This window comes from Toxotes jaculatrix, chromosome 4 (assembly GCF_017976425.1).
Source record: "Toxotes jaculatrix isolate fToxJac2 chromosome 4, fToxJac2.pri, whole genome shotgun sequence".
Classification (NCBI taxonomy): Eukaryota; Metazoa; Chordata; class Actinopteri; family Toxotidae; genus Toxotes; species Toxotes jaculatrix.
In genome coordinates this window covers 23,472,796-23,496,306 of record NC_054397.1, presented here as the reverse complement: position 1 = coordinate 23,496,306, position 23,511 = coordinate 23,472,796, and the positions used below count along the sequence as shown (strand labels likewise).

General features: G+C 44.1%; 1 protein-coding gene across 2 annotated transcripts; it reads left to right on the top strand.

Annotated features, from left to right (window-relative positions):
- The first annotated feature begins 13,031 nt into the window (after positions 1-13,031).
- pcdh18a (protocadherin 18a) lies at positions 13,032-21,074 on the top strand. 2 transcript variants are annotated; one of them, XM_041037153.1, is made up of 4 exons: positions 13,032-15,863; positions 16,569-16,624; positions 17,267-17,439; positions 19,389-21,074. In XM_041037153.1, exons 1-4 carry the CDS (start codon positions 13,374-13,376, stop codon positions 20,228-20,230), a joined length of 3,561 nt encoding a protein of 1,186 aa, XP_040893087.1. In that variant the 5' UTR covers positions 13,032-13,373; the 3' UTR covers positions 20,231-21,074. The 2 variants fall into 2 exon arrangements, with proteins under 2 accessions (XP_040893087.1, XP_040893086.1); XM_041037152.1 differs by having other exon boundaries at positions 16,536-16,624.
- Positions 21,075-23,511: the final 2,437 nt, after the last annotated feature.

Below are 23,511 nucleotides of genomic sequence, written 5' to 3'. Positions count from 1 at the left end.
CACACACACACACACACATACACACACACACTCGCAGACACATACTGAAGTATAAAGATAGGGGTACACACATATATGCACGAGCACATTCACACACACACAAACCCGCAAATCACAGGTCTCATTTAGTTCCCTTTCTGTGTTTTAATTAGAGCTGAAGCAGGCTAATCACCTCCTTAGTAGACAGCATCACTAATGAGACAGAGAGGGAGGAGCTGAGAGGGAGGGAGGGAGGAAAGAGAGAGAGAGAGATACACATAATTGAGAGGAGCAAAAAAGAAGGATAGTGGAGGAAGTGAAGTGTCAGTGAATAAAGAAATAAGACATGAGAGGTTGTTAGGAGTAAGTAGATTGGATGGGAAAAAAGTGGGGGAGGGAGGGACAGATATGTGCTACAAAAAGAAGAGAAGAGAGTGAGAGAAAGAGGTAGGTGGATGAAATAAATAGGAGCCACGGAGAAAATGAAGCTTGAGTTGACAAGAAACGGATCGATTCATCGAGAGAGAGGAGTCTGGAGAGACACAGAGAGAGGGAGATGGACTTACAGGAAGGAAACACAAAACAAAAAAAGCAAAGGAAACTAACAGAGAGTAGCGGGAGAGTGAGAGAGGAGCCTCAGAGAAATAATGAGAGTCCCTTACCTCCCACAAAGACAGCCATGTCTGCCCTACCGTCCCCACCCCCCTCCCTCCCTCCTTGCCTCCCTCCCTCCCTCCCTCTCTGTGGCTGCTCCTTTCATGCTGTCACCCTGTGACTGTCTGAATAGCCTTTTATTATTCAACAGTCTGGGCAGGTCACGGGGTCACCGTGCAGCCCACCACCCTGCCACCAGCAAACATCCAAACATATACGCACACTCTCAAACGTGACCCTGCGCTCGTTCTCGCGCACACACAAAAGACAGGAATAAAAAAAGCTACTTGTGGATGCAAACACTCACAAAAGTGCAAAATGGAAGCCAAGATGAACTCAAAGCTACGCTAACTTCAGGCACGACAAGTTGACGTGTGACAGTCCCTGATGCATTCATTAAAACACTTGTCCACCCCTTGTTAGCCTACTATATCTATCTGCCTATTGCATCTGTAGCGCTGGGAGCTAGTGCCCTGGCATTTTCTGAGCGCGTGCTCATGTTTGTGCGTGTGTGTGTGAAGGTATATGTCTGTTTGTGTGTGACAGGAGGAAAACAGAGATAACAGTAGCCTGGTGGTATCAGCTCCATCTTATCTCCTACACAGCCAGAAGCAGGTATACAAGCTAATTGGAAAGTGCCAGACTCACAGTAGACTGGTGAAACACACGCTCACCTTTGCAGCGAGCAAGGCAGACGAGAGAATTGGCAGCTAGAGAGCGAGAGAGAGAGAGAGCATGAGAGAGAGAGAGAGAGAGAGAGAGAGAGAGAGAGAGAGAGAGAGAGAGACAGAGTAAGAGAAACAAGGAAGAAACAATTGATGGTAGAGACCGAAATGATGCGGTGAAAATGAGACAAAAGGAAGACGAAGTGGAGGGAGGAGTGACAGAACAAGAGGAAGAGATGGAGATGGAGATAGAGAAGGGGGAAATTTGTAGGAAGACAGCAGAGCTCAGAGATACAATATCAGCGAGACAAACGGCAACTAAGGCACAGTTCACTTCTGAAATACCACAGGTATTGTGCCTATTCTGTCTGTAACTGTACTGTCAACACTGAGCTTTGGGAAAACAGGAAAACAAATAGCATCCTCTGCTTTACTCTACAGTATGTGGCTCTTTCCACCCCACTTGGTAATGAGTCAATCTGTCAAATCCGCTCTCAAATGTCAGGCGTATTTACAACGTGACATCTCGTCCCGTATACTTTCCTTGTGATGTGTTTGCAATATACATCACAGCCTGTCCAAAAAAAAAAAAGACACACCACCTCCTGGAACAGCCCAAGCTACGCCGCATTTCATACCTGGTGTAGTTCACATGAATGTAGTCATTGTGACTCTATGGGTCATGCTAACTTTGCACTCATCACCTCTTTTGCTGAGAATCTGTGAACTTGCCTGTAGGTCAAACAGTGTAACCAGTTGCTAGTGTTTATTGTAGATAGGTCACAGACACCTTGCATTTTCTAACATAAATTTATCATTTTACATTTTAGATAATTTGATTATTAGGAAAATAACTGCAGTGGAAAAATAACCCTAATGGCTATTCCAGGGGTCTGCTCTCTGTGTTTACTTTGGCCCGGATACACGTTGTTTTGTGAGAATTCTCGTTTTCCTAAATCTTTATAACGGACGTGGCAAGAGCAAAGAAAGTGCACTTACACATATGGGAATTTTCCTTTGATAATACCAGAATTGTTGTCGTCTATGCTGCCACCCTTATTCCTGATTCTTATTGCACCAAATTATCGCTGTTACACCAACTAAAATTCTGCTGTTGACACTTTAACATCATGTGACTGGGACTCCAAAGTGTGTTGCTGCCTGCTGCTGTCACACACCTCTGGAGAAGGCGCTCTGCTGTGTGTGTGTATGAGAAATGAGGAATTTTTGTCAAGCTAACGTGCAGTTGCTAAGAAGCTGCAGAGAAGATTGAAGTCATACCTGCGGTACACTGCGGTTCATCTGGCGTGACATGCTCCTTTTTTGTGTTGCTGCCAGTAAATTCTTGAGAAAGCAATAATAATGCAATATTAATAATGGAATCTAGGACACCTATGGCAATAAACGACATTAAAATAAGATCATTTTGCACGTAGCTGCACTGCTGGCAGATATACATTATTGCCTTTTACAACAATTACATCCTGTATAGCCAAATGGTTTATATGAAATCCAGTGCTACCATTAGGAGCAATACATTGCAGCAATTATCTGCTTTTCTTCTAATATAGAACTTCATGGTCGTTCCTGACATGTCTGTTGTCATTTTTTATTTACCTGGAAGCAAAGTTGACAGTTTTTTTTTTCACATGACAATTAAATTGGGCATTGTTATTCTATGTGTATTCTATGTGTGTCATCATATTTGTGCCAACAGCAGTGTGTGGGTGCCCAAAACAATGGAGCCACTGTCCCTCAAACTGTCTGTGCACGTAGCTGCCACACATTTTTATACTAAAGAAATTTTTTTTGCAGTGCTGTATTTCCATTGCTCAGTCTGTCTTTCAGTCTTTTGAGTCATTATGTTGCATCTCCTCAGAATAAATCATCAGGCGTCGCACAAGGCTAGGAGCAGGTGAGAAGTTGTGATAATGGTTATTGATTAGCACACTTGCACACTGTGTCCTGTCTTGTTTTTATTACAAATGAAAGCCATCATCCCTCTGGGGCTGCCTCGTGTGCTCACTGAAGAGGAATGTGTGGGAGAAAGATGTTAAATGCGGGGTAGATATCGCTATATATAAAAGTAATCAAGCGTGAAAAAAAGCTGGTGTTGATGATGATGTGGTGCGTGTGGGAATTAATTTCGCTAATTATGATGGATGCTTGGGTAGTATTTTAAAAAAGAGACAGAAAAATCAGAGGCTATGATAATCAACAAAATGCTCTTGTGTTTATTTTTGATTTTTCAGGATTCACACTGTAAGTACGATTGTGTGTTAGTTTGTGTGTGTTTGTTTTGTGCTTCTTGCATTCTTGGAGATCTCTCCCTTCTCTTCTCTCCTGCCTTTGATGAGGCCCCTGGGAGCGACGGTTTGCACTTCAGCAACATGTTTTTTTTTTTTTTTCTCCTCCTTGTATCGGAGTTTGTCGAAACTAAAACCACGAGAGAGCCTCCTCGCCATTTGCTGTTTATTTGGCACAGGAAAAAGCTCTGATGTGAATTAATTGCTTGTTAGCTGAGAGGAGCCAATAATAACAGCCTAGAAGTGATGCAGACTTGACAAGACTTGTCTGATGATTAGTGACAGTGACTATTCATCTGCTGTGGAGAATTTTTAAAAGCAGAATACAAATGAATTTTAATGACACAAATTACATTTTCGTTAGCATTTTCTCAGTTAGTGAACAAATTAATGCTTACTTTACGGTTCATTGAGTTTTCTGCTACACCCCTAATCATTTTGCAAATATAATTCTATATTTTTTGACATTTCTTTGATCTTTCTCTTCCTTTCTTGCACTTCATAAAATCATTATGGTATCAAGCAAGATTGAAAATAATTGCCATTCAGGTTAATAAGCGTGGATTATCTAGCAGAGTTTGTAAATGACATCTTTTAAAGGATTATCTCTCAGCTAAGTCTCCCACATCTCTGTGAGAGTGATTGACAGTAATCAGACATTAATGAAATGCATGCACAGATATGAACATGCTCAGGTGAGGCAATAAAAACAAATTAAATTCAATGGTATTCACTTTAATTGTCAAGAGAATGAGGAGTTAAATTGTCTAAAATTGGATGCACTTCATGAAATGTCATTTCTCCAGCCATCTCTCCACATATCCATCCATCATCCCTCAGTCAACTTTCCCATATTTTGTACATTTTCAATTTCTCGTCTCTCTCTTTCCGTCGCGGGTATTCCTCCCCTCCCCTCTCCCCCTCTCCCTCTGCAACTCGCTGCCTGCTGAGCTGATTGAACATTTGCTGTTCGCTGTTTGGACTCTGTCCCAAATCCCCTGCATAAACTTGAAACACCATGTTAAGCATCCCTCAATAGAGTCCAACAGCTTGTGAAATATGTGGTCAATTTGTTCATGTTTGCAACAACGCTGCATCCTGAAGCGCTTAGGCAAAGAAATGATTGTCTAAATCCACTTTATCTCCCTACTTTGTATAACCTTTGCAAAGGTCTGTTTTTTTTTTGTTTTTTTTTTCTTTTCTCCAAACCAAATCAGCAAGAGCTCATGTGCTCCTCGGCTGGTGTTTAACTAATGGATAACACCATACATACACACACACACACGGAAGCCACACCTAAGCATGCACGCACTTTTTAAAGCATCCAGCCCTTTCAAGGTTGTCACAAATCAATCCAGAGTTGTGTTTTCATTAAGCGAAGGTGAGAAGTGGAGTGTGTGAATGGGAGTGGAAAGAGGTTTTAATCATGAACATCTGAAAGGCCAGGGGGTACACCAGAGAAGCCTCCATCTCTTTTTTTTTTCTTCTTTGGTCCTACGCCTCTCCTTCCCACACATCCCTTCATTTCACCTCTCGTCTTTGCGTTTTGAGTTCCTGCTTTGTTCCCCCCACGTCTAATTCCACGCTCCCTTATAACCTCTTCCCTCCCCACCTTTTTAACCCCACCCTCCCTTTGAGAAACTACTTTCCACACTTCTACACTCCTTGACCCTTCTTCGCTCCTCCCTTCCACTTCCCTGCATCTTCCTCCCGTCATCCAGGCTTTTATCGACCCCTAACATATTTCAACTTTTGCCTCCACCTTTCCACGCTCCTGTCGCTTCATCATCCCTCTCCTGCTTCTTTCCCTCGCTCCTTCAACACCCCCTTTCCACTCCTCTTTATCATGACCCCACATCCATTCCTCCATTCCACAGCTGCCAGCTCTCAGAACCTCAAGAACCGTAAATCTGGTGCAACCCCAGGAAGTGGGTCACCAGGGGACACTTAAACATGTAACACTCTAGTGAGGGCCTAACCCCTGCCAGAAAATCGCCTCATGCATGCAGGCGAACACAAGCCCATATACACTTACTTGAGCACACACACACACACACACACACACACACACACACACACACACACACACAGGTTTTATGGATGTCTGGGCTTGAAACAGAGCAGCCTCAGTGTAGGTCTGTGTTATTATAGCTCATGTTCTTACCTCTAATCAATCCAAGTTGTTAGGATTTGTGTGCGGGGGAAACAACAGGGGCTTTGTGTCACACAGACCAGGCAGTGCTGCAGCACTTTCTCTGTGCCTGGTTTTGTCCTACATCAACCCACACCCATCAGAGTCTGGTGTGTGCCAGCAAGTTTCTGGAGCTAGTTATGTAGTGTTTATTCGTGTGTGTGTGTGTGTCCAGGGATCTCTGGTTTGAGTTAGATTGTGTGCTCTGCGGCTGATGTCGTTGTTTGTTCTACTTCTTTAAGACACTCTTAACTTACAAGCTAACATTTCCTAATTCAAACATAATGAGAAACAGCCGCAAAACTCTTTGATGTTTCTTGTTTTTTCTTTCACTCTCTTGGTCTGCAGCAAAGACCTCGACCTCATTACAAGTTCTCAATCAAAACCACACTGCTAGAAAAAAAGGACAATTTGGTCCATGTATCAATCAAAAAGTGATTTGCTTGCAGTCTTAAGTCGTTCTAATGCTAATATTGTGATACTGTTCACACATGCTCAGTGACATGTTCAAAAGGCAGCTGTCACTGTGTGTACAAAACGGATAACTTGGGGATGATGGCCGTCTTCATGTGAAAAAGCTTGGCGTGTCCTCATTACCAGCCTGACGCGCACGTACTGTCAAAGAAATGGTTCCAAATGGGACCAATTCTGTTTGGATGCGGCACGTCTCCTGGAGAGTTCCTTTTCTAAAACACTAATCTCTGGACCACAAATTAGCTGTCAGTCATCAGCTGTAGACAGACATCATACTGGGGAAAAGGCAGTCCCCAACAAATCAACAACATGTCAGTCACACACACACAAACAAACACATGCTTACAGCCATTGACACAAGAAGGTACACACTTACGGGCGTGCGTGTGTCTTACATGCAACAGCGTTTCCTCCTTTAGACTAATAAGCCCGAGCTCTGTTTTCTCCATTAATTCAAGGTGACTCCTGCAAAGCATTAGAAAAAGGATATGAAGCTGAGGGCTCTCGAGGGCCCTCCTAATTAATATACATTTGCAATTTATATTGCCTCGCTGAATTGCAATATAATTTTATAAAGGCCCTCTTATCTCTAAAAAGAAATCATTCAAGAGTCAAGCAAATGTTTCCAAGCATCCAATTGACACCCATGTCTGCTGATATTAGATGGTGTCTTGATAGATTGTGGAGTTTAATGACATTGAATCAACATTGGATAAATGGTGAATTTTCCACTTCAAGCCAGACACTTTGTTTCTACTGGCTATGGAGTTTGAGGACCATGGTTCTTGGGTATTGGGGCAGTTAGGGTACTATTGAAGAAAGGCCTCTTGGACACACTATTTACGAAAGAACTGTCTGTTTTTAATGAACACACATAGATATCATTGATCTATATGTATTTGTATTTTCTGTGGAGGTTCTGCACATGATGCTTACAGCACGCCTACATAGATGTACAGACCGGGTTGTTTTTATTGTTAATGTGTAGACCTATTGGTAACTTATGTGGTTGTGGCATTAACATAATATGATGTATTTTTTTCACATGCCTTATTGATCATTTTTCTTAGTACTGTTTTTCTGATCAATAGTTGTCTTTTGATGATGTTGTTTTGATGATTACTATCAGCCGGTTATTTATCCCTGGCAGGTCTCTGACTGCTGTATAATAAAGGTACCACCTACGTATGTTTCAAAAACACTGAACAAAGCCTGAAGGACTGAAACGTGTTTGTTCCTTTTGACAGGCTGTGCATTAGGCTGTTAAAAGTGTTATATACTTATCTGTGAGTGCCTACAACTTTCTCACCATTATCTTGCTTTCGGGTCAGCACCCGTTATACTCTGAAGATGTTGCACATGCCAGCCCTTTTGTTTCATCACTTCAAGCAAGACAATCAGAACTACCAAGGCAATCAAAGGATGACAGTGCATGCATGACAGGACGTAGATATGTTGACACAGATTTGTCAGATGTACAGATTGTTGTGGCACTTATCAAGTGAAAGAATGGTTTGACATTTTTGGAAACACGCTTCTTGACTTTCTTGCTGAGAGCAAAATGAGAAGATCAATACCACTCTCATATAAGTCCATTAAACATGAGGCTACATTAAATATTAAGCAAAGTTAACCATCTACCAATACACAGCTTAACTTAGAACAAAGACTGGAAATAGAGGGAAAGAGCTAGCATGGCTCTGTCCTAAGGCAATAAAATCAGCTCACCAGAAGCTCTAAAATTCACAAGGAGTAGTTGAACATTTTGGAAAATATGTTTATTTGTCTCCTTGTTGAGAGTTAGATGAGAAAACTGATACCACTGTCACATCTGTATGGTGAATATTTAGCTCCAGCCAGAGGCCAGTTAGCCTGTCTTAGTACAAACACTGGAAACAGGTTGAGCTAACCTGGCTCTGTTCAAAGGAAACAAAGTTCACTTACCAGCAACTGTAAAGCTCAATAATCAATACATTTTATCTTATTTGTTTAATTTGCACCAAAAAAAAAACCTAGTTATTGAACTTTAGAGGTACTGGTGAGTGGATTTTGTGTGGTCATTTTGCTCCTAGTTGTTTTGTGTCTCTCTGTCTGTGGTTGTTCTGAATCTATTTGTGATCATTTTGTGTCTCTTCTTAGCCATTTTACTTCTCTTTGTGGTATTTTTCATCTATATTTAGTTCTTTTAAATCTATTTTTGCTCATTTTGTGTCTCTTTGTAGTCATTGGATTGACTCTCCAACAAGAATTACAAACACTTAATACACTGGGTCTGGTCCAAGGGCCCCTGACCTCTTGGGCCCCAGGGCCTGTGCGTAGTAGGCCCGTTCAGTACTCCATTTGTGGACACAAATTTCCTGAGCAATGAGGAATTATTACGGCAAATTCAGTAAAAAATGTTTGTGTTTTGCACCATCTGACATCGTTGTAGCAATGTCAATGTGTTTCTAGGTCTCAGCAATTAGATGTACTGTGCCATGTACAACAATTATGATAACCAATGGAAAGTCTAGGTAATACCACAAAAAAAATAGACAGAAATCACAATAAAACAGAATAATCTGAATATGACTGATATGTTCACAGAACAAAAGTAATTATAAGGAACTAGTGACTGTATAGACATGTGACAGATTGAATTGCTTTGACCTTGGTGGGGCAATTGAGTTATGTTTCCTATTATGTGTGAGGCTGAGCCTTATATAACGACAGAGAGTAAAAGAAAGAGAGAGTGGTGCAGTCCTGAGTGCTGTGGTGCTGATTGCTTGTGAAGCCTTTGTGTTTCTCTGTGCCATGTCTTGGTGGGGCAAAGCACCTCGCTGTCAGTGCCATTCAGTCAGATAAAGTGTGTGTCTGTGCGTGTGTGTGTGTGGGTGGGTGGGTGTGTGAGTGTGCGGGTGCTCATGTGTGTACACAGAAAGTCAGCTAGGTATGAATCAGAGAGAGAGAATGGGGCCAACGAAAGAATGACTGGATGATTAGACACTCAAACTTCTCCTTCATGTCAACCAACAAACACAAGAGTCACCAACCCAAACACTGCAATAGAATAAAATAGAAAAATCTAATAGAGTATAATAGCAGTTTGTCATTTGATTTGACAACACACAAAAAAGCAGTTCTACTGGGTAAATTTTTTTTTTTTTAATTTAACAGCTGAAACAAAGAGAAGCATTGACAGTTCACAAACTTCCAGGCTTCAAGAATAGAGAGTAGAATAGAATAGAATAGAATAGAACAGAATAGTAAGTGCATTGGTCAGGCATACAGTATATCCATGCCAGAGTTAAAATGACACTTTATACTGGTCTTGCAGAGGAAAGGTATGAATATTTTATACACCCCTCCTAACACATAAGTCAGTAAAGTCGGTACAAAAAAAAAAACCCTAATAACAGCCTGTTCCTTTCATTGGGTGCGGAGCTTGGGGGCTGGCAGTGCAGTGCAGTAATGCACCCACTTTAAAGGTGACCAGACACATTCTTTCTTTGCCTCATAGTTCTGCCTGGGCCATAAATTTGTCGCCCAACTGTTGACATCGCTTGCAATATGCTGCGCTCGGAGTGTGATCACCACATGCACCGTGAGCAAGAACAAGGCAGTTCACTCCTTCTTGTCTGCTCGCACAGATACACGTATACACACAGACAATGGTGGCCAGCAAGTCATAAAGTGAAGCTCTATGGACCCCTAATGAAAGCAAAGAAGAGGGGGAGAGGAAAGAAGACGCTCGGATGAATAACAATCATTGCACTGATGGGGGTGGTCGTGATTGTGTGTGTGTGTGTGTGTGTGTGTGTGTGTGTGTGCGTAGGGGGAGGTATCAACTTCTCCCTCCAGCAGCAGTGAAAGCAAACTCCCGGTCTCTCTGTGGTCCTACTCCTCCCCTCTGGAATGGAATCCACCAAATCGCCGCTAATTGAATAAGTGACAAAGAGCGGGCAGACGAGGCGACAGATGCTCGCGTGCCTTTACAACCAAACCACCAGCATCACCGCACACATGCGCGCGCGCGCACACACACACATTCCTCCTGACTCCAATCTGAACCGGAGTCCAGAGGCGCAGTTACCTCCGCACCTGCTGCGCCTATTGACTTGTGGGAGGGAGAGAGGGGATCGGGGAATATTGCAAAGATTGTCATGAATGTTAGCGACAGACGTTTAATTCACACTATCACTTTATGGCTACAAGGCCCGGACACACGGAGCCAAATGTTAGGCACTGCATAATGAAGAGAGCTGCACCCAGGCACTAGAGCTGTTTGTTTGTTTGTGCTGATAGCATGCATTTGTGCAGGCACTGATCTGGGCTTCAGGGCCGCTTGTGGATCAATAAAAATATCTTTGTGGAGCTGGAGGCAAGAGAAGTTAAACAAAAACTTACTAAATCCAAGAGACATGGCACCTTTGCACCTGCTGCAGCGGATGAATATTTTTAGTTCAATTATTGGTGTTCTTAAGCATTAAAAAGGCCATGTTTGTTCGGCTGCTCTGGTTATGTAGCGTGCCTAAATGTATTAAGCCTCCATCTGCTTTTTACTTAGATTATACCCCCATACATTAATTGTTTTATTCTTCGCAGTGTTTAAGACCCCAGCGCACCAACCCCCCTCCAAATCTGCCTCTTTCTTTTGCTCCCTTGTTCCATAAACTCCGGAGCTGACTTTGTTCTCCAAATGTGATTAGCTTCTCTGGGACGCAGGGAGTAATTGCATTACTGCATTGTGAGCATTTGGAGCTATGGAAATGTTGGGCGCCCGTATCAAACCTGTTTAAATACCAAGCGCACTATGGTGAAAGATGTGCAAAAGAGGAGTGAATGCAAATATTTTGCAGACATGGCTCAGGCGATGAATAGACACAGGGAGTGAGTATAAAGGTTTTCCGCCAATTTACGGCTCCGGGTTCAAAAGGAGAGCTTCTGGTTGGTGTCCATGCACGTTTGGAATATTTAATAAACTATTGTTTTCAGGCAAATGCGCAGAAGGCTTTAGAAGTTGTGCAGATGCGTCGCGTTAAAAGATCAGCCCACGCTGAATAACCTGGTTCAAATGGATAACACCATCAAGTCCTGAGACGTGTTTGTATTGCATTCTTCATGCAGACAGCTGGTGGTAAATTATTCATTTGTTTGGCAGAGTCTGTATCTATCTATTTCTTAAGGTTAATTATGGTCTTCGGGAATGATTCTGAAAGTGTTGTCAGAGAAATTACTGCAGCTGAGCGCAGGCTGAGGGTGAGCGGGGTTTCGTCCTTTTTCAAGGAGAGTTGCGTTCTTGGGTTTCTTCTTCAGGTGGTCACCAGTGGGGCCACATCTTCAGCTTCTGTTACCATGTTTGATTTGAGTATATATGGTTTTAGTAACCTGTTGTTGCAGTGACTTAAGTTCTTATTAGTCGAGCACACACACACGCACACACACACACACACACACACACACAAGCACACCACAACCACGCGCACGTGCGCAAAAATGTGTGAATGGATCTGGAAAAGCTGCTTGGTACTCCACAATCCCCCATGACAACTCATTTCCTCACAGTTGTGTGGGGTTCGGGGCTCCGCTGGAGCCTTGTTTGGTCGGCTGTAATCGCCGGGTCCCGGTGCCAAACAAACCGCACCAGATGGTCTCCAGAATGCACGCTCCCAGTTGTGCACATTCGTTAAACCTTAGATCTCTCTCTCCCCCCTTCTTTCTCTTCCTCTGTTTCCTCATTTTTCTCTCTCTCTCTCTCTCCCTGCCTTTGCCTGTGCATGCGCATTTACACAAATGAGACTCCTTTTCAAGGGAACTAAAAATGTTATGCCCGAACTGGTGAGTTTGGGATGCAGCGCTCGTTATCAAACCTCCATCCTGCGGGGAGTTTGAAGTGATGTTGAACAGATTTGTGCACGGGGACAGAGCTGTTCCTCGGCGTGACCAACTCTTTAAAGGCATTCATTAGAGTCCGGCTCCCTTTCAACGCGATTCGCCACACAGCTTACCCGGCTTATACTCTCACCCAAAGACAGCCACAGATGAGGCGTATGTGAAAGAAATATATATATATTTTGCACTCAAAACATCTACTACAAAGTGCCTGTGCATGGAGAAGGGGGTAGTCAGTTGCCACTTAAAAGAGCAGAAAAAGGCTGGATACAGTATTGAGCTTATGGAATGCATGTGCGCTGATGCCAAGGCATCCAGTGCGTCAGTCATATAGTAGTGACAGCTGCTTGTGACTGGGTTGGGTAATGTGTTATGTGTCAAAAGTGCGCCTACCAGGGCTTTAAAGGTGGTGGTGTTGACTGGGGGTGACTATATCTTTGTCTTTTCTAATTTAGACTCTTTTTTCCGTCTCCGTGCTGTTTGGAGAGAACAGACCCGAAGCGAGAAAGTCGTAAACCTTCCTGTGGTTTTATAGCAATGAAAAACGTCAGGGTAAGCTCTTTGAATGAATGTTTTCTTCTCTAGTTTATTTTCTCCTCTGTCCATTGTGGAGGCATGGTCGTTACTCTGAAAAGTGGGGAAAGTGAACCCCACAGGGCGGGGTTTTTGTTTTTTACCCCCCACTTTCTCCTTTTTCCTCCCCTCTTGCGCCTCCTTCTCCTCTCCTCTGGAGTTTGAGTGGCCACCAGCCAGCTTTTGATTTAAGAAGCGTTTGTCTTTCCCGGGATGTGAAAAGGGGGCCGTGGCTGATGTACAACTAGTTGGTTTGAGGCGGGTTATTTTGGGCAAGTCTGTGTGCAGAGGCACCTCAAACGCAGAGAGGGAGCGGAAGAGAGCGCACGGCGCACAGACCAGACGCAGGGAGGAGAGAGAGAAAGGCGCACTGATTTCAGTGGCACTCAGCTGGTTCTCCCGCACACTAGATGCGCGCAGCATATCTCTATGACAAGGGAGGAGAGATAGAAACAAATTTGGATGCTTTTATGGAAATTAGTGAATCTTGAGCTAGCTTGTGTTTAACAATAGAATGTTTTTTTCCCTCATCGCTCCGCGGAGAAAGCAATGCAGCTGCTGATTGAGGGTGAACAGCATTTACTAAGTTAAAACTGGAATTTCCTTGCTCTGCAATTTGGAGCTAATTTTTTGGGGGATCTGTTTTTGGTTTCCACAAAAATGCAACCAGGAAAAATGAAGAGATTCATCCTGACAAGAATGTGGAAAGTTCTGGTTGTTTTGGCGCTGGCAACACAACACGCCACCGGTAAGACTCTGAAATATCAGATTTATGAGGAGCAGAAGGTCGGCACGGTTATCGCCCGTTTAAAAGAAGATGTCGCTGATGTTCTGGCTAAACTTCCGAGCTCAGTGTCGCTCCGCTTCAGAGCAATGCAAAGAGGGAGCTCGTCTTTCCTCACGGTGCGCGAGCAGGACGGAGAAATCAGCATCAGGACCAAAATTGACCGTGAGAAACTCTGCGAAAAGAATCTCAACTGTTCTATTCAATTCGACGTGCTGACACTCCCCACGGAGCACCTGCAGCTGTTTCACGTCGAGGTGGAAGTGCTGGACATAAACGACAACGCACCCCAGTTCGCCCGCGCCGTCATCCCCATTGAGATCTCCGAGAGCGCGGCCGTGGGAGCGCGCATTCCCCTGGACAGCGCCACAGACCCCGACGTCGGCGAGAACTCACTGTACACGTACGCCTTAGAGCCCAACAACTTCTTTAAGATCGACATCCAGTCCAGGACTGACGGGGCTAAGTACGCAGAGCTGGTGGTGCTCAGGGAGCTGGACCGGGAGGTGCGCTCCAGTTATGAACTTCAATACACGGCCTCTGACAGGGGCGTTCCCCCGAGAACGGGTTCGACCCTCCTCAAAATCAGTGTTGCTGACTCAAACGACAACAGCCCGATTTTTGACAAGTCGTCATATGTCATAAATCTCCCGGAGAATTCACCTGTTGGTACTTTGCTCATTGACTTAAACGCCACTGACGCCGATGACGGCACGAACGCCAAAATAGTCTACTCCTTCAGCAGTCACGTGTCCCCCAAAATAATGGAGACGTTCAAAATTAACCCCGACAGCGGTCACCTGACCCTCATCAGGCGCGTGGACTACGAGACCGTTAACTCCTACGACATTGATGTGCAAGCTCAGGACATGGGTCCGAACTCAATGCCCGCTCACTGCAAGATCCTGGTCAAAGTGGTAGATGTGAATGATAACAAGCCAGACATCAGCATCAATCTCATGTCCTCTCAGGGGAACGGAGACGCAGCTTATATATCTGAGGCTTCTCCTTTGGACACCTTTGTAGCCTTGGTGAGGGTGGAGGACTTGGACTCTGGCTTGAATGGGGAGGTAGAGTGTAAACTTCATGGTCAAGGCTATTTCAAACTGCAGAAGACTTATGAGAACAATTACATGATTTTGACCAATGTGTCTCTGGACAGAGAAAAGAGGTCAGAGTTCAGTCTGACAGTGGTGGCAGAGGACCGGGGGACCCCCAGTCTCTCTACTGTCAAACATTTCACTGTGCATGTAACTGACGAGAATGATAACCCACCACGGTTTGAGAAGGGGAGATATGAGATCTTCAAATCAGAGAACAATGCCCCTGGGGCATATCTGACCTCCATCATGGCCACTGATCCTGACCTGGATGCCAATGGACAAGTGAGCTACTCCATCTTGGAGAACTCTGTTCACGGGAGCTCCATCTCCACCTACGTCACCATCGACCCCTCCAATGGCGCCATCTATGCACTGCGTACATTTGATCGTGAGGATGTGAGTCGTATCTCCTTTGTTGTCCAAGCCAAAGACGCAGGAAAACCACCACTACTGAGCAACACCACAGTCATTCTGAACATCTTGGATGAGAATGACAACCCTCCAGTCATTGTGGTTCCCCAGCTGTGGAACTTCACTGCTGATGTGCCTGCATCAAAGTTCACAGAGGCTGGACACTTAGTAACAGTGGTCAGGGCGACTGATCGTGACACAGGGGTCAATGCTGAGCTCATCTGCTCCATTGTCAGTGGCAATGAGGAGGGTTTCTTCCTTATTGACCCAAGAACGTGTGAAATCCACGCCAATGCCAGCCTGGAGAACTACCCCCAGGAGAATGCTGAGCTGACAGTCATGGTTCGAGATCAGGGAAGCGAGAGCCTCAGTGCCAAGGCGGTTCTGAAAATCACCCTCTATGAGAACATGGAGAACCACGTCCAGGTGATGGACCAGGGGGAGTCTTCACTTGATGCATCCCTGATTATCATCATCTCCCTGGGGGCCATCTGCGCCGTGCTCCTGGTCATCATGGTGGTGTTTGCTGCTCGCTGTAACCGTGAGAAGAAGGACACCAGGCACTCCTACAACTGCCGGGTGGCTGAGTCAACCCACCAGCACCATCCCAAGAAGCCCTCGCGCCAAATCCACAAAGGTGATATCACCCTGGTTCCCACGGTGAACGGGACACTGCCAATCAGAGCTCACCACCGCTCACCTTCAGCCACGCCCCCCATGGACCGAGCCCAGATGGGGAGCAGACAGAACCACCACAGCCGCCAGTCCCTGAACAGCCTAGTGACCATCTCGTCCAATCACATTCCAGAGAGCTTTGCCTTGGAACTGGCGCATGCAACTCCACCAGTGGAGGTGAGCGCATACACACACTCTCTCTGACACACACACACACACACACACACACACACACACACACTCAGAAGCAAATTACTCTCAGAAATTTCAAATGTGGTCCCTCAGCCCCTTTCCAAATTTTCTCTCTCTGCTCTCTCTCCCACTTTCTCTCTCACACAAAAATACACACACACACTCACACAGACACACACACTCACACACAGATACCAGCCTTCTCATCTTCACACAGCTGTCTCCGTTTGAGCAAATTAACTCATCTCCATGTGTGACAGTGACTTAATCAACATTGCCCTGTAGTTCAGACTTACTCTCATTAAAACTGTTGATGATTATAGATGTGTCTTTGTCTTTACCTTGTTTACACCCTGTCACCATTACCTCCATCATAACCACCACTCACCCCTCAGTCATATGTGTCCATATTCATCTAGACTCACCCCCCCAACTACCCCCTTTTTTTTGTCATAACGTCATCCATTTTGTCTCATCCATTTTCAGCAGCCTCTCCATCATCCATTTTGTGTTTACTCATCCATTATTTTGTCTTCTTTGTTGTCTCTCTCTCTCCCTTTTTTTCCCCTCCTCAATTTCCCATCTGTTATTCATCCCCCCTTTTCTGTTTCTTTTTGTTTGTTTTATTTTGTTTGTTTTTGTTATTTTTGGATGTAGCAAGTCTCACAGCTTCTGTCCATGCTCCATCAGGGCCAGTACCAGCCCAGACCCAGTTTCCGTGGCAACAAATACTCCCGCAGCTACAGGTAATTTACCCCTATCCCTCAGCCTGTCCCCACCACTTCGCCCCCCCCCAAAAAGATTACCTTTTGTTTACTTTTTAAACCACTTGTGTTTCATTGTGCACTACATGTTCCAACAACGTGTTGTGAAGTTCTGCTGTCAGTTGGTCAGTTACATGTAGATCATGGTTTGATGGTGTGTAAATGTATTTTTCCATATTCCAGTTTTTATCATACCAGTGTCATTCAGTTCAAAAGTATGCAAGTCATTTGTCTGAATGTCACAACAATTTTCTTGGTACTTCTGTTCTTAAACAAAATTGGGCTCAGGGTGTAACGTGTGCATCCATCACTACTTTCATCATAATATTCCCCTTATGATCTCCAGGTGATAGATTTATTGATGCCCGTAGTGGCTGTTGTGATAGATTTATTGATGGGGTCTACCTGCATGTAGGATTTATGGGCAGAGCCTTGTCTGGGGATTTGACAGATTCCACCAGCAGCCTTAAGTTTTATATGATGGATTAATTTGTCATTAGTTCTCTCTATAAATAGAAATTGACTTTCAAAACAGAATGCATACAGCTTTGTGTTTGCAAAATGTGAATTTGCAGCATTGTTTTTCAGATATGCGTGTAATCTTTTATCAATGGCTCCACGCAGGTATGCATTACAAGACATGGACAAGTTCAGCCTGAAGGACAGTGGCCGTGGGGACAGTGAAGCGGGGGACAGTGATTGTGACATGGGGAGGGAATCCCCCGTGGACAGGCTGCTGCTGGGGGAGGGCTTTTCTGACCTATTACACCTCGAAATGCACCATCGACTCCACCCAGGTGAGCTTTGGGAAGCACACATATTCTTACAGTTTCCCTCACCACAACAGCTTTCTGTTTTTTCTTTTTTTTCCTTTTTTTTGTTGCACCTTTCTCACCATGACTCGCCAAATTGGTTTCACTCAGCTGAGTCATAGTCCCAGCACCTTCTGCAGAGGTACCTCACACTCTATCATCTAACTATCATCTCACCTACACCTCAGCGTAGTCTCGTCTGGCAAAACTTGTGGCCGTACTTTCAGATGAATTTTGTCTGGCTTTGATCCACCCTCAGTCAGTTCAGATTTTCACTCCTGATCTGTTTGAAATTAGAGGATTGAGATGTTTTTTATTTTCTAATATTCTCAGACCAAATTAAACTCAACTAGAATTGACCCAAGCTGCCCTCCAGGCCACACCCAGCCTTCTAATGTACCTCCTGGCGGACAAATTTCAGCACCACGGACAGCGTCAGGCCTAAGCCCATTATTTGTCTGTACACCTGCCTATACAGCCACTCCATTCACCCTGTTGCCAACACAATCCCCATTGTACTCAGCCCCATTCTTCCACACAGTCCTCATTTCTACGCTCGTTATCACACTGAGAGAGGTTACAGTGTGTCTGGCTGTTTGTGTTACTGTGTGTGTGGTTGTGTGTCTGCGTTATCTGCCCCTTAGATAGAGTCGTGTCTGTAAAATCCTCCCTGGAGCGGAGATGAGTTGCCTGTCACTCATCTGTATGCGTCTCAGGGTGCTGTTTTTTTTTCTCTCTTCTTTTTCTTTTCTTTCTCTTTCCCCCCCCCCCCCCCCTGGTGAGTGACAGTGGTGCGCTTTCATGTCTGAACTGAGGAGAATTCATAGTAATTGCTTTTAGAATGATGTTATTCTCTCTCTCTCTCTCCCTCTTTCACTGACTGTCCCTCCCTCGCTCTATCCTACAAGCCTAAGAGCTCCTCAGCATCTCTCGCTCTCTCTCTCTCTCCTCTGTACTTGTTAATGTATTCTCTATCTTTATTGAGATGGATAAAGGGAGGGGTGGTGGACATGGACAGTCTTTCTGTATCTCTTTTTTTTCTCCCTTTGAGAAAGACTTGGAGGTGTTGCGCCCCCCCCTTCCCTTCCCTTCCTCTATCTTTTATGTTAATATGAGAAAAGGGGAGGGGAAGGAGATAATGGGCCGAGAGGGAGGATTATCCCTGTTTCTCTCCAACAGATTTAATTTGTTTAGATTTTTCTATTTAGATGGGCAAATGTGGCTATTCATGCTAGATATGATAAAAGAACTAAACATTCAAATCCCCGCCTCAGCCGCGTAGTCAGGAGATGTGTACATGCTCGGCAGAGCAGCCAAATATTACATTAACATCTGCCTGTGATGGCATTTGAGAGGGATCTGGCAATTTATTTATTTATTTATCCAGTTCCTGTGATTGTTTTCGTACCTGGCACCACCCGGACATTCGTGCTGTAAGCTGTAAATACCACCAATCTGGTCCTCCAAGCAGGAGATGAAGAGAAACTAACCACTACCAGGCTGAGCAGTGATTTTGATATTAATGAAAGACAGAAGCACTGCCATATGAAATATTAAATAGGTATTGTACATGAAGCACTCTAACAGCATAAGGCATGGTTTGTCAGACTCAACAGCATCCGGGCTTCTGTTTCCATGTAAAAAAAAAAAAAAAATCAAAGCCACTTCCTCCTGCTGAACTGCGTCTCTCTTCATCTATAACACAGATCACATATAACCTTATTCCTTATCAGTCTCAGGCTTTCTTATTAACATCATTCAAGTGTATTGACATTTTTTGCACCACAGTAACATTTTAAACAAATCCTACTTAAACAACTGATTTACATGAGTTGCTTTGTTCCACAGTCACTTCCTGTGTCTGTGCAGTAAATGTCTTTAAAAAGTTTCCTGTAGCTGGACTTGCTCCTGACTGTCTCTGTTTTTTTCTTTAGCTATGAGACTGTGCACGGATGAATGTCGTGTCCTGGGACACTCTGATCAGTGCTGGATGCCCCCCCTCTCCTCGCCCTCTTCCTCCTCTGACTACCGCAACAACATGTACATCCCTGGGGAGGAGTCCTCCCAGCAGCCACAGCTCGACGATGACCAGTCCTCGGTTGACTCGGAGCGCCGCAAGAGCTTCTCCACCTTTGGCAAGGAGGCTGGAAACGAAGAAGCCGGTGCCGGGGGAGTCGTCGCCGGAGGAGGAAGTGATGCATGTGCAGCTGGAGGAGGGGCTGGCTCCCTCCTCACGGAGATGAACTCTGTGTTCCAACGGCTGCTCCCCCCTAGCATGGACTCGTACACAGAGTGCAACGAAACAAGCCCCCCGTCGTCCTCATCAACCACTGAGAGAGGAAGCGGACGCAGTGGCAACGTTGCTGGTAACCATAGTAACAACGCAGTTCCTCAGGACAACCGGAGAGGGTTGTTGCCAGGTGGGAAAGGTCCCGCTTATCCTCCAGGCGTGGCTGCATGGGCGGCCAACACCCACTATCTAAACCCTGGAAGTGGATCTGTGGGGACCAACCACGTTTCCTCTTCCTCTTCTTCCTCTTCTTCTTCATCTTCGACCTCAACCTCCACCTCCACTAATGGACAGCCACCACACCTCAAATGGCTGCCAGCCATGGAAGAAATCCCAGAGAATTACGAGGAAGATGACTTTGATGGAGTCTTCCATCAGGGTCACCAAGGCGGCAAGCGCAGCGAGAGCCGCCACGAGGCCGGCATGGACGCTAGCGAGCTGGTGCACGAGATCAACAAACTGCTGCAGGACGTCAGACAGAACTAGAGAGGAAAAAAAAAATAGAGAAGGCATAGCATGGTTTCACTGTGTGATGGTTGGAACATTTCAACACATTCTGGGAAATGCTTGTTCTTTGTGCCAACATATATAAACTACATGATGACTGTCTCTTGTTCACTGTAATGCTTGTCTTGTTTATTTTTACCAAATATCCTCTTTGCCGCTCGGTGCTGAGAGACTCACACAGAAAAGTAAAACATGGCACTGAAGTTGTGATCGCGGTGACTTAAAGGCATCAAAGCGAGCACTCCAAGAACAGATTGCTCAGTTGTCATTACAGTCTCTGCGAAAGTTGCTTGAATGAGTGATTTCAAACGGAAATCCACCAACAAAATCTGTACCCTTTCTTCATTTGTAATGTTTACAGCAGCTTGAACAGGCTCCACAGGGAGAAACCAACAGTTGTGTGATCTAATTTCTGCTTTTACAGTGTACAGTATTGTACAGTGTCTGTGGAAAAAGGCAAACTCACTTGAATATTGTGCTATGTCTATGTTTTGTTATTATGGAATGTAACTGTACAATTTGACCTTTGTATTTTAAAAATACACCTTTTTCTACTTCTATATATTTATATGTGTCCATGTATGTTTGTACAGAAAAAGAAAACAAATGTCTATTTTTTATATTTGTCACTGCATGTCTTAATATCACTTAATGTGTCTCTTTTCCTCCGCCCTGTTTATTTTATAAAGCAACTGTATTTAATTTTGTTATTGAATGTGTGTGTGCGTATTAAAAATAATCACATTCCAATGCAGTTCCATGTTGGAATTTGGTTTTGTATGGTAACATTGTGACCAGTGGATGATAAATAAAGTGGAGGGATTCATAACAGGGTTGTGTCTGAAAAATATCCTCAGTGCTTGACACTTCTTTCAGTTATATGACTTATTTTATTCAAATTGCCTGTTTCATTTCATTTCTCATGTTTTCCTCAGTAAGTGCTTCCATTTGCCCCCCTGTCTCTTAGCACCCCCTAACGCCCAGCATCAGAACTGCAGCACTCTCTGCATGCACAGCCAAAATCTGCTGTGCTCTGCAGGCAAACCCTCCCCAAGCCTCATTATACCAGCGTTCCCATGCATGATTCTTCTAATAAACACGCCATTAGCTGTGAATTTAGTTCTAAATGATCTCTTTAGATTAAAATGCATTTAGACGTTAATTTAGTTTCAGAGCAGAATATTCTCTGTCTTACCATCTCTCTCAGATGCTGTTCAGCAAATGAACAGCATCTGATAATAGCTGCACATGATGAGAAATCAAAAGCATGATACTGTACAACACAGCCATATGGGCTCGTAATACAATTAAAAAGGTGATAAGTGAGAAATGAGCCCCCCCCAACTCACTCTGCTGCTGATCATGGGGGTTAATCCTCACCCTATACACTCACAGGCAAGAACACACACGTGCTACACACACAGTTAAGAGAAGATAGAATATTGAGTTAAGCTGAAAAGAGGGAAGCTTCTACAGCTAGGACTAAATTAAACAATTAACCTCATGAGACAGAGCTTTCCCTCAAAACAGAGCCACACACACTTATGAGAACATACAGTAGACTGGCAGATACGGCTGCATGTACGCGTGAAAACACAAACACACACTTACCGTCACACGCACATGCAAACACTTTATAATGAGCTCATTTGTCTTCATCATTAAAGAGGCCAAGCCTCAATAAACTGCAAGCATTAGCTGTGTGTGAGTGAACCAGCCTCAAGCATGCTAAATGCTAGCTTAGCATCCTGTAAACCAAACTAGATTCATATTTGACTGTAGCAGAGAAGTAGTGAGCTAATACACTGCCCATGGATGAAGTATTGTAAAGAGATGATTTTAATATTTTCTCAGTTAAGCATAAAGACCTCACATAGACCTCACACAGATCTCACATTCAGACCAACTCTTTCATCTTGTTTCCAGTCTTTATGCTAATGCTAGGCTAGCTGGTTGTGGGCTGTAACTTCATTATTCAGCTTAGAAAAATTAGAGTGGCATCAACCTTCTCAACTAACTTTCAACAAGAAAGCAAAGATGCCTAAATTGTCACACTACCACTTTTACCAAGTTAATCATTCAGAGTATGTAAAAGGAGAAAATAAAAAATGTAAGATATGTAATGTCTTTTATAACAGCAGCATCTGTGGGATTTATTCCACCGTATGTGTGTCATTTCAAAATTAGATTGACAATCCATGATGTATGATCTTTAACAACAAGAAATGTCTTTGGCATAAGGTAATGGTGTGTGTAATAGAAAAAAAAAAAAAAACAAACACCTGCTGAAATATCCGGTAGTGCTCATTTATTACCACTCACATAATTAATTTTACACAAATACAACATTGGCACTGATATGATGTTGAAATATGAACTCCAGCTTATTATTGTCTCAGTAAATCCACCATTAAATTGTTTGTCGGTCTCACTTGACTTTCACTCATTTTCATTCTGAGACCTGCTCTTTTCCTTCTTCTCTCGCTCTCCCCCTCCATACCTTCATATCTCGCTCTCATCTTCTGGCTATTTCTGTCTGTCCATCTGTCTGTTTGAGACACACATGCACACACACACACACACCCATAAATATTCTCCTTCACACGCACAAACAGGCACACAAGCACATCCAAATCCCAGCAGCATTCTCAGCTCATATCACAGCCCCATGTCCCCACAGACATTAGAATTTGTAATGCTCTTCTCTACTTTATCTCATCACGCTACCATCTGATTCCTCCCTAATCATTATTTTGCTGATTGTCTTCTCATTATCAGCACTGTCACGCAAGTATTAAGTCACACCTCTTCTGGTCTTATTTACTTTGCTTAAGACAAACCATAAAAATCTGAACAAACAGCAAACTCCTCATCCTCCTCACTTCCTTTACCTCCAAAATGTGTGTGTTGATTGTTATTGTGACAGGAAATGAAGAGGGTGAAGGCCTGTGTTATGCACAGATATTGGGTCTGCTGACATGAAGTCCGCTCTCCTCTGAAGTCAAGCGCACCACAGTGACCCTCAGCGCACACAAGCACCACCAGTGTCAGGGAAACAGGATATTGGCAAGCCTGTAATATAAACAGAACTCAGGTGATATCACAACAAGTCACGGTGATAAGACTGCTGTGATGGAATGTCTTGTCCCGTACCTTATTGTTTGAGGAATATCATAAATATGTCTCAGTCAGGTCCAATTATTTATCACACCCTGAGACGAGTTGCCAGCCAGACCTCAACAGTGAGGTTTTTTCTTTTT

Bases quoted from the DNA above. Each gene is read 5' to 3' on its own strand.
- pcdh18a (XM_041037152.1), top strand. From the start codon at position 13,374: ATGCAACCAGGAAAAATGAAGAGATTCATCCTGACAAGAATGTGGAAA. The intron at 15,864-16,535 runs GTGAGCGCATAC...TTTTGGATGTAG, and splicing joins ATGCAACTCCACCAGTGGAG to CAAGTCTCACAGCTTCTGTC. The intron at 17,440-19,388 runs GTGAGCTTTGGG...TTTTTTCTTTAG, and splicing joins GCACCATCGACTCCACCCAG to CTATGAGACTGTGCACGGAT.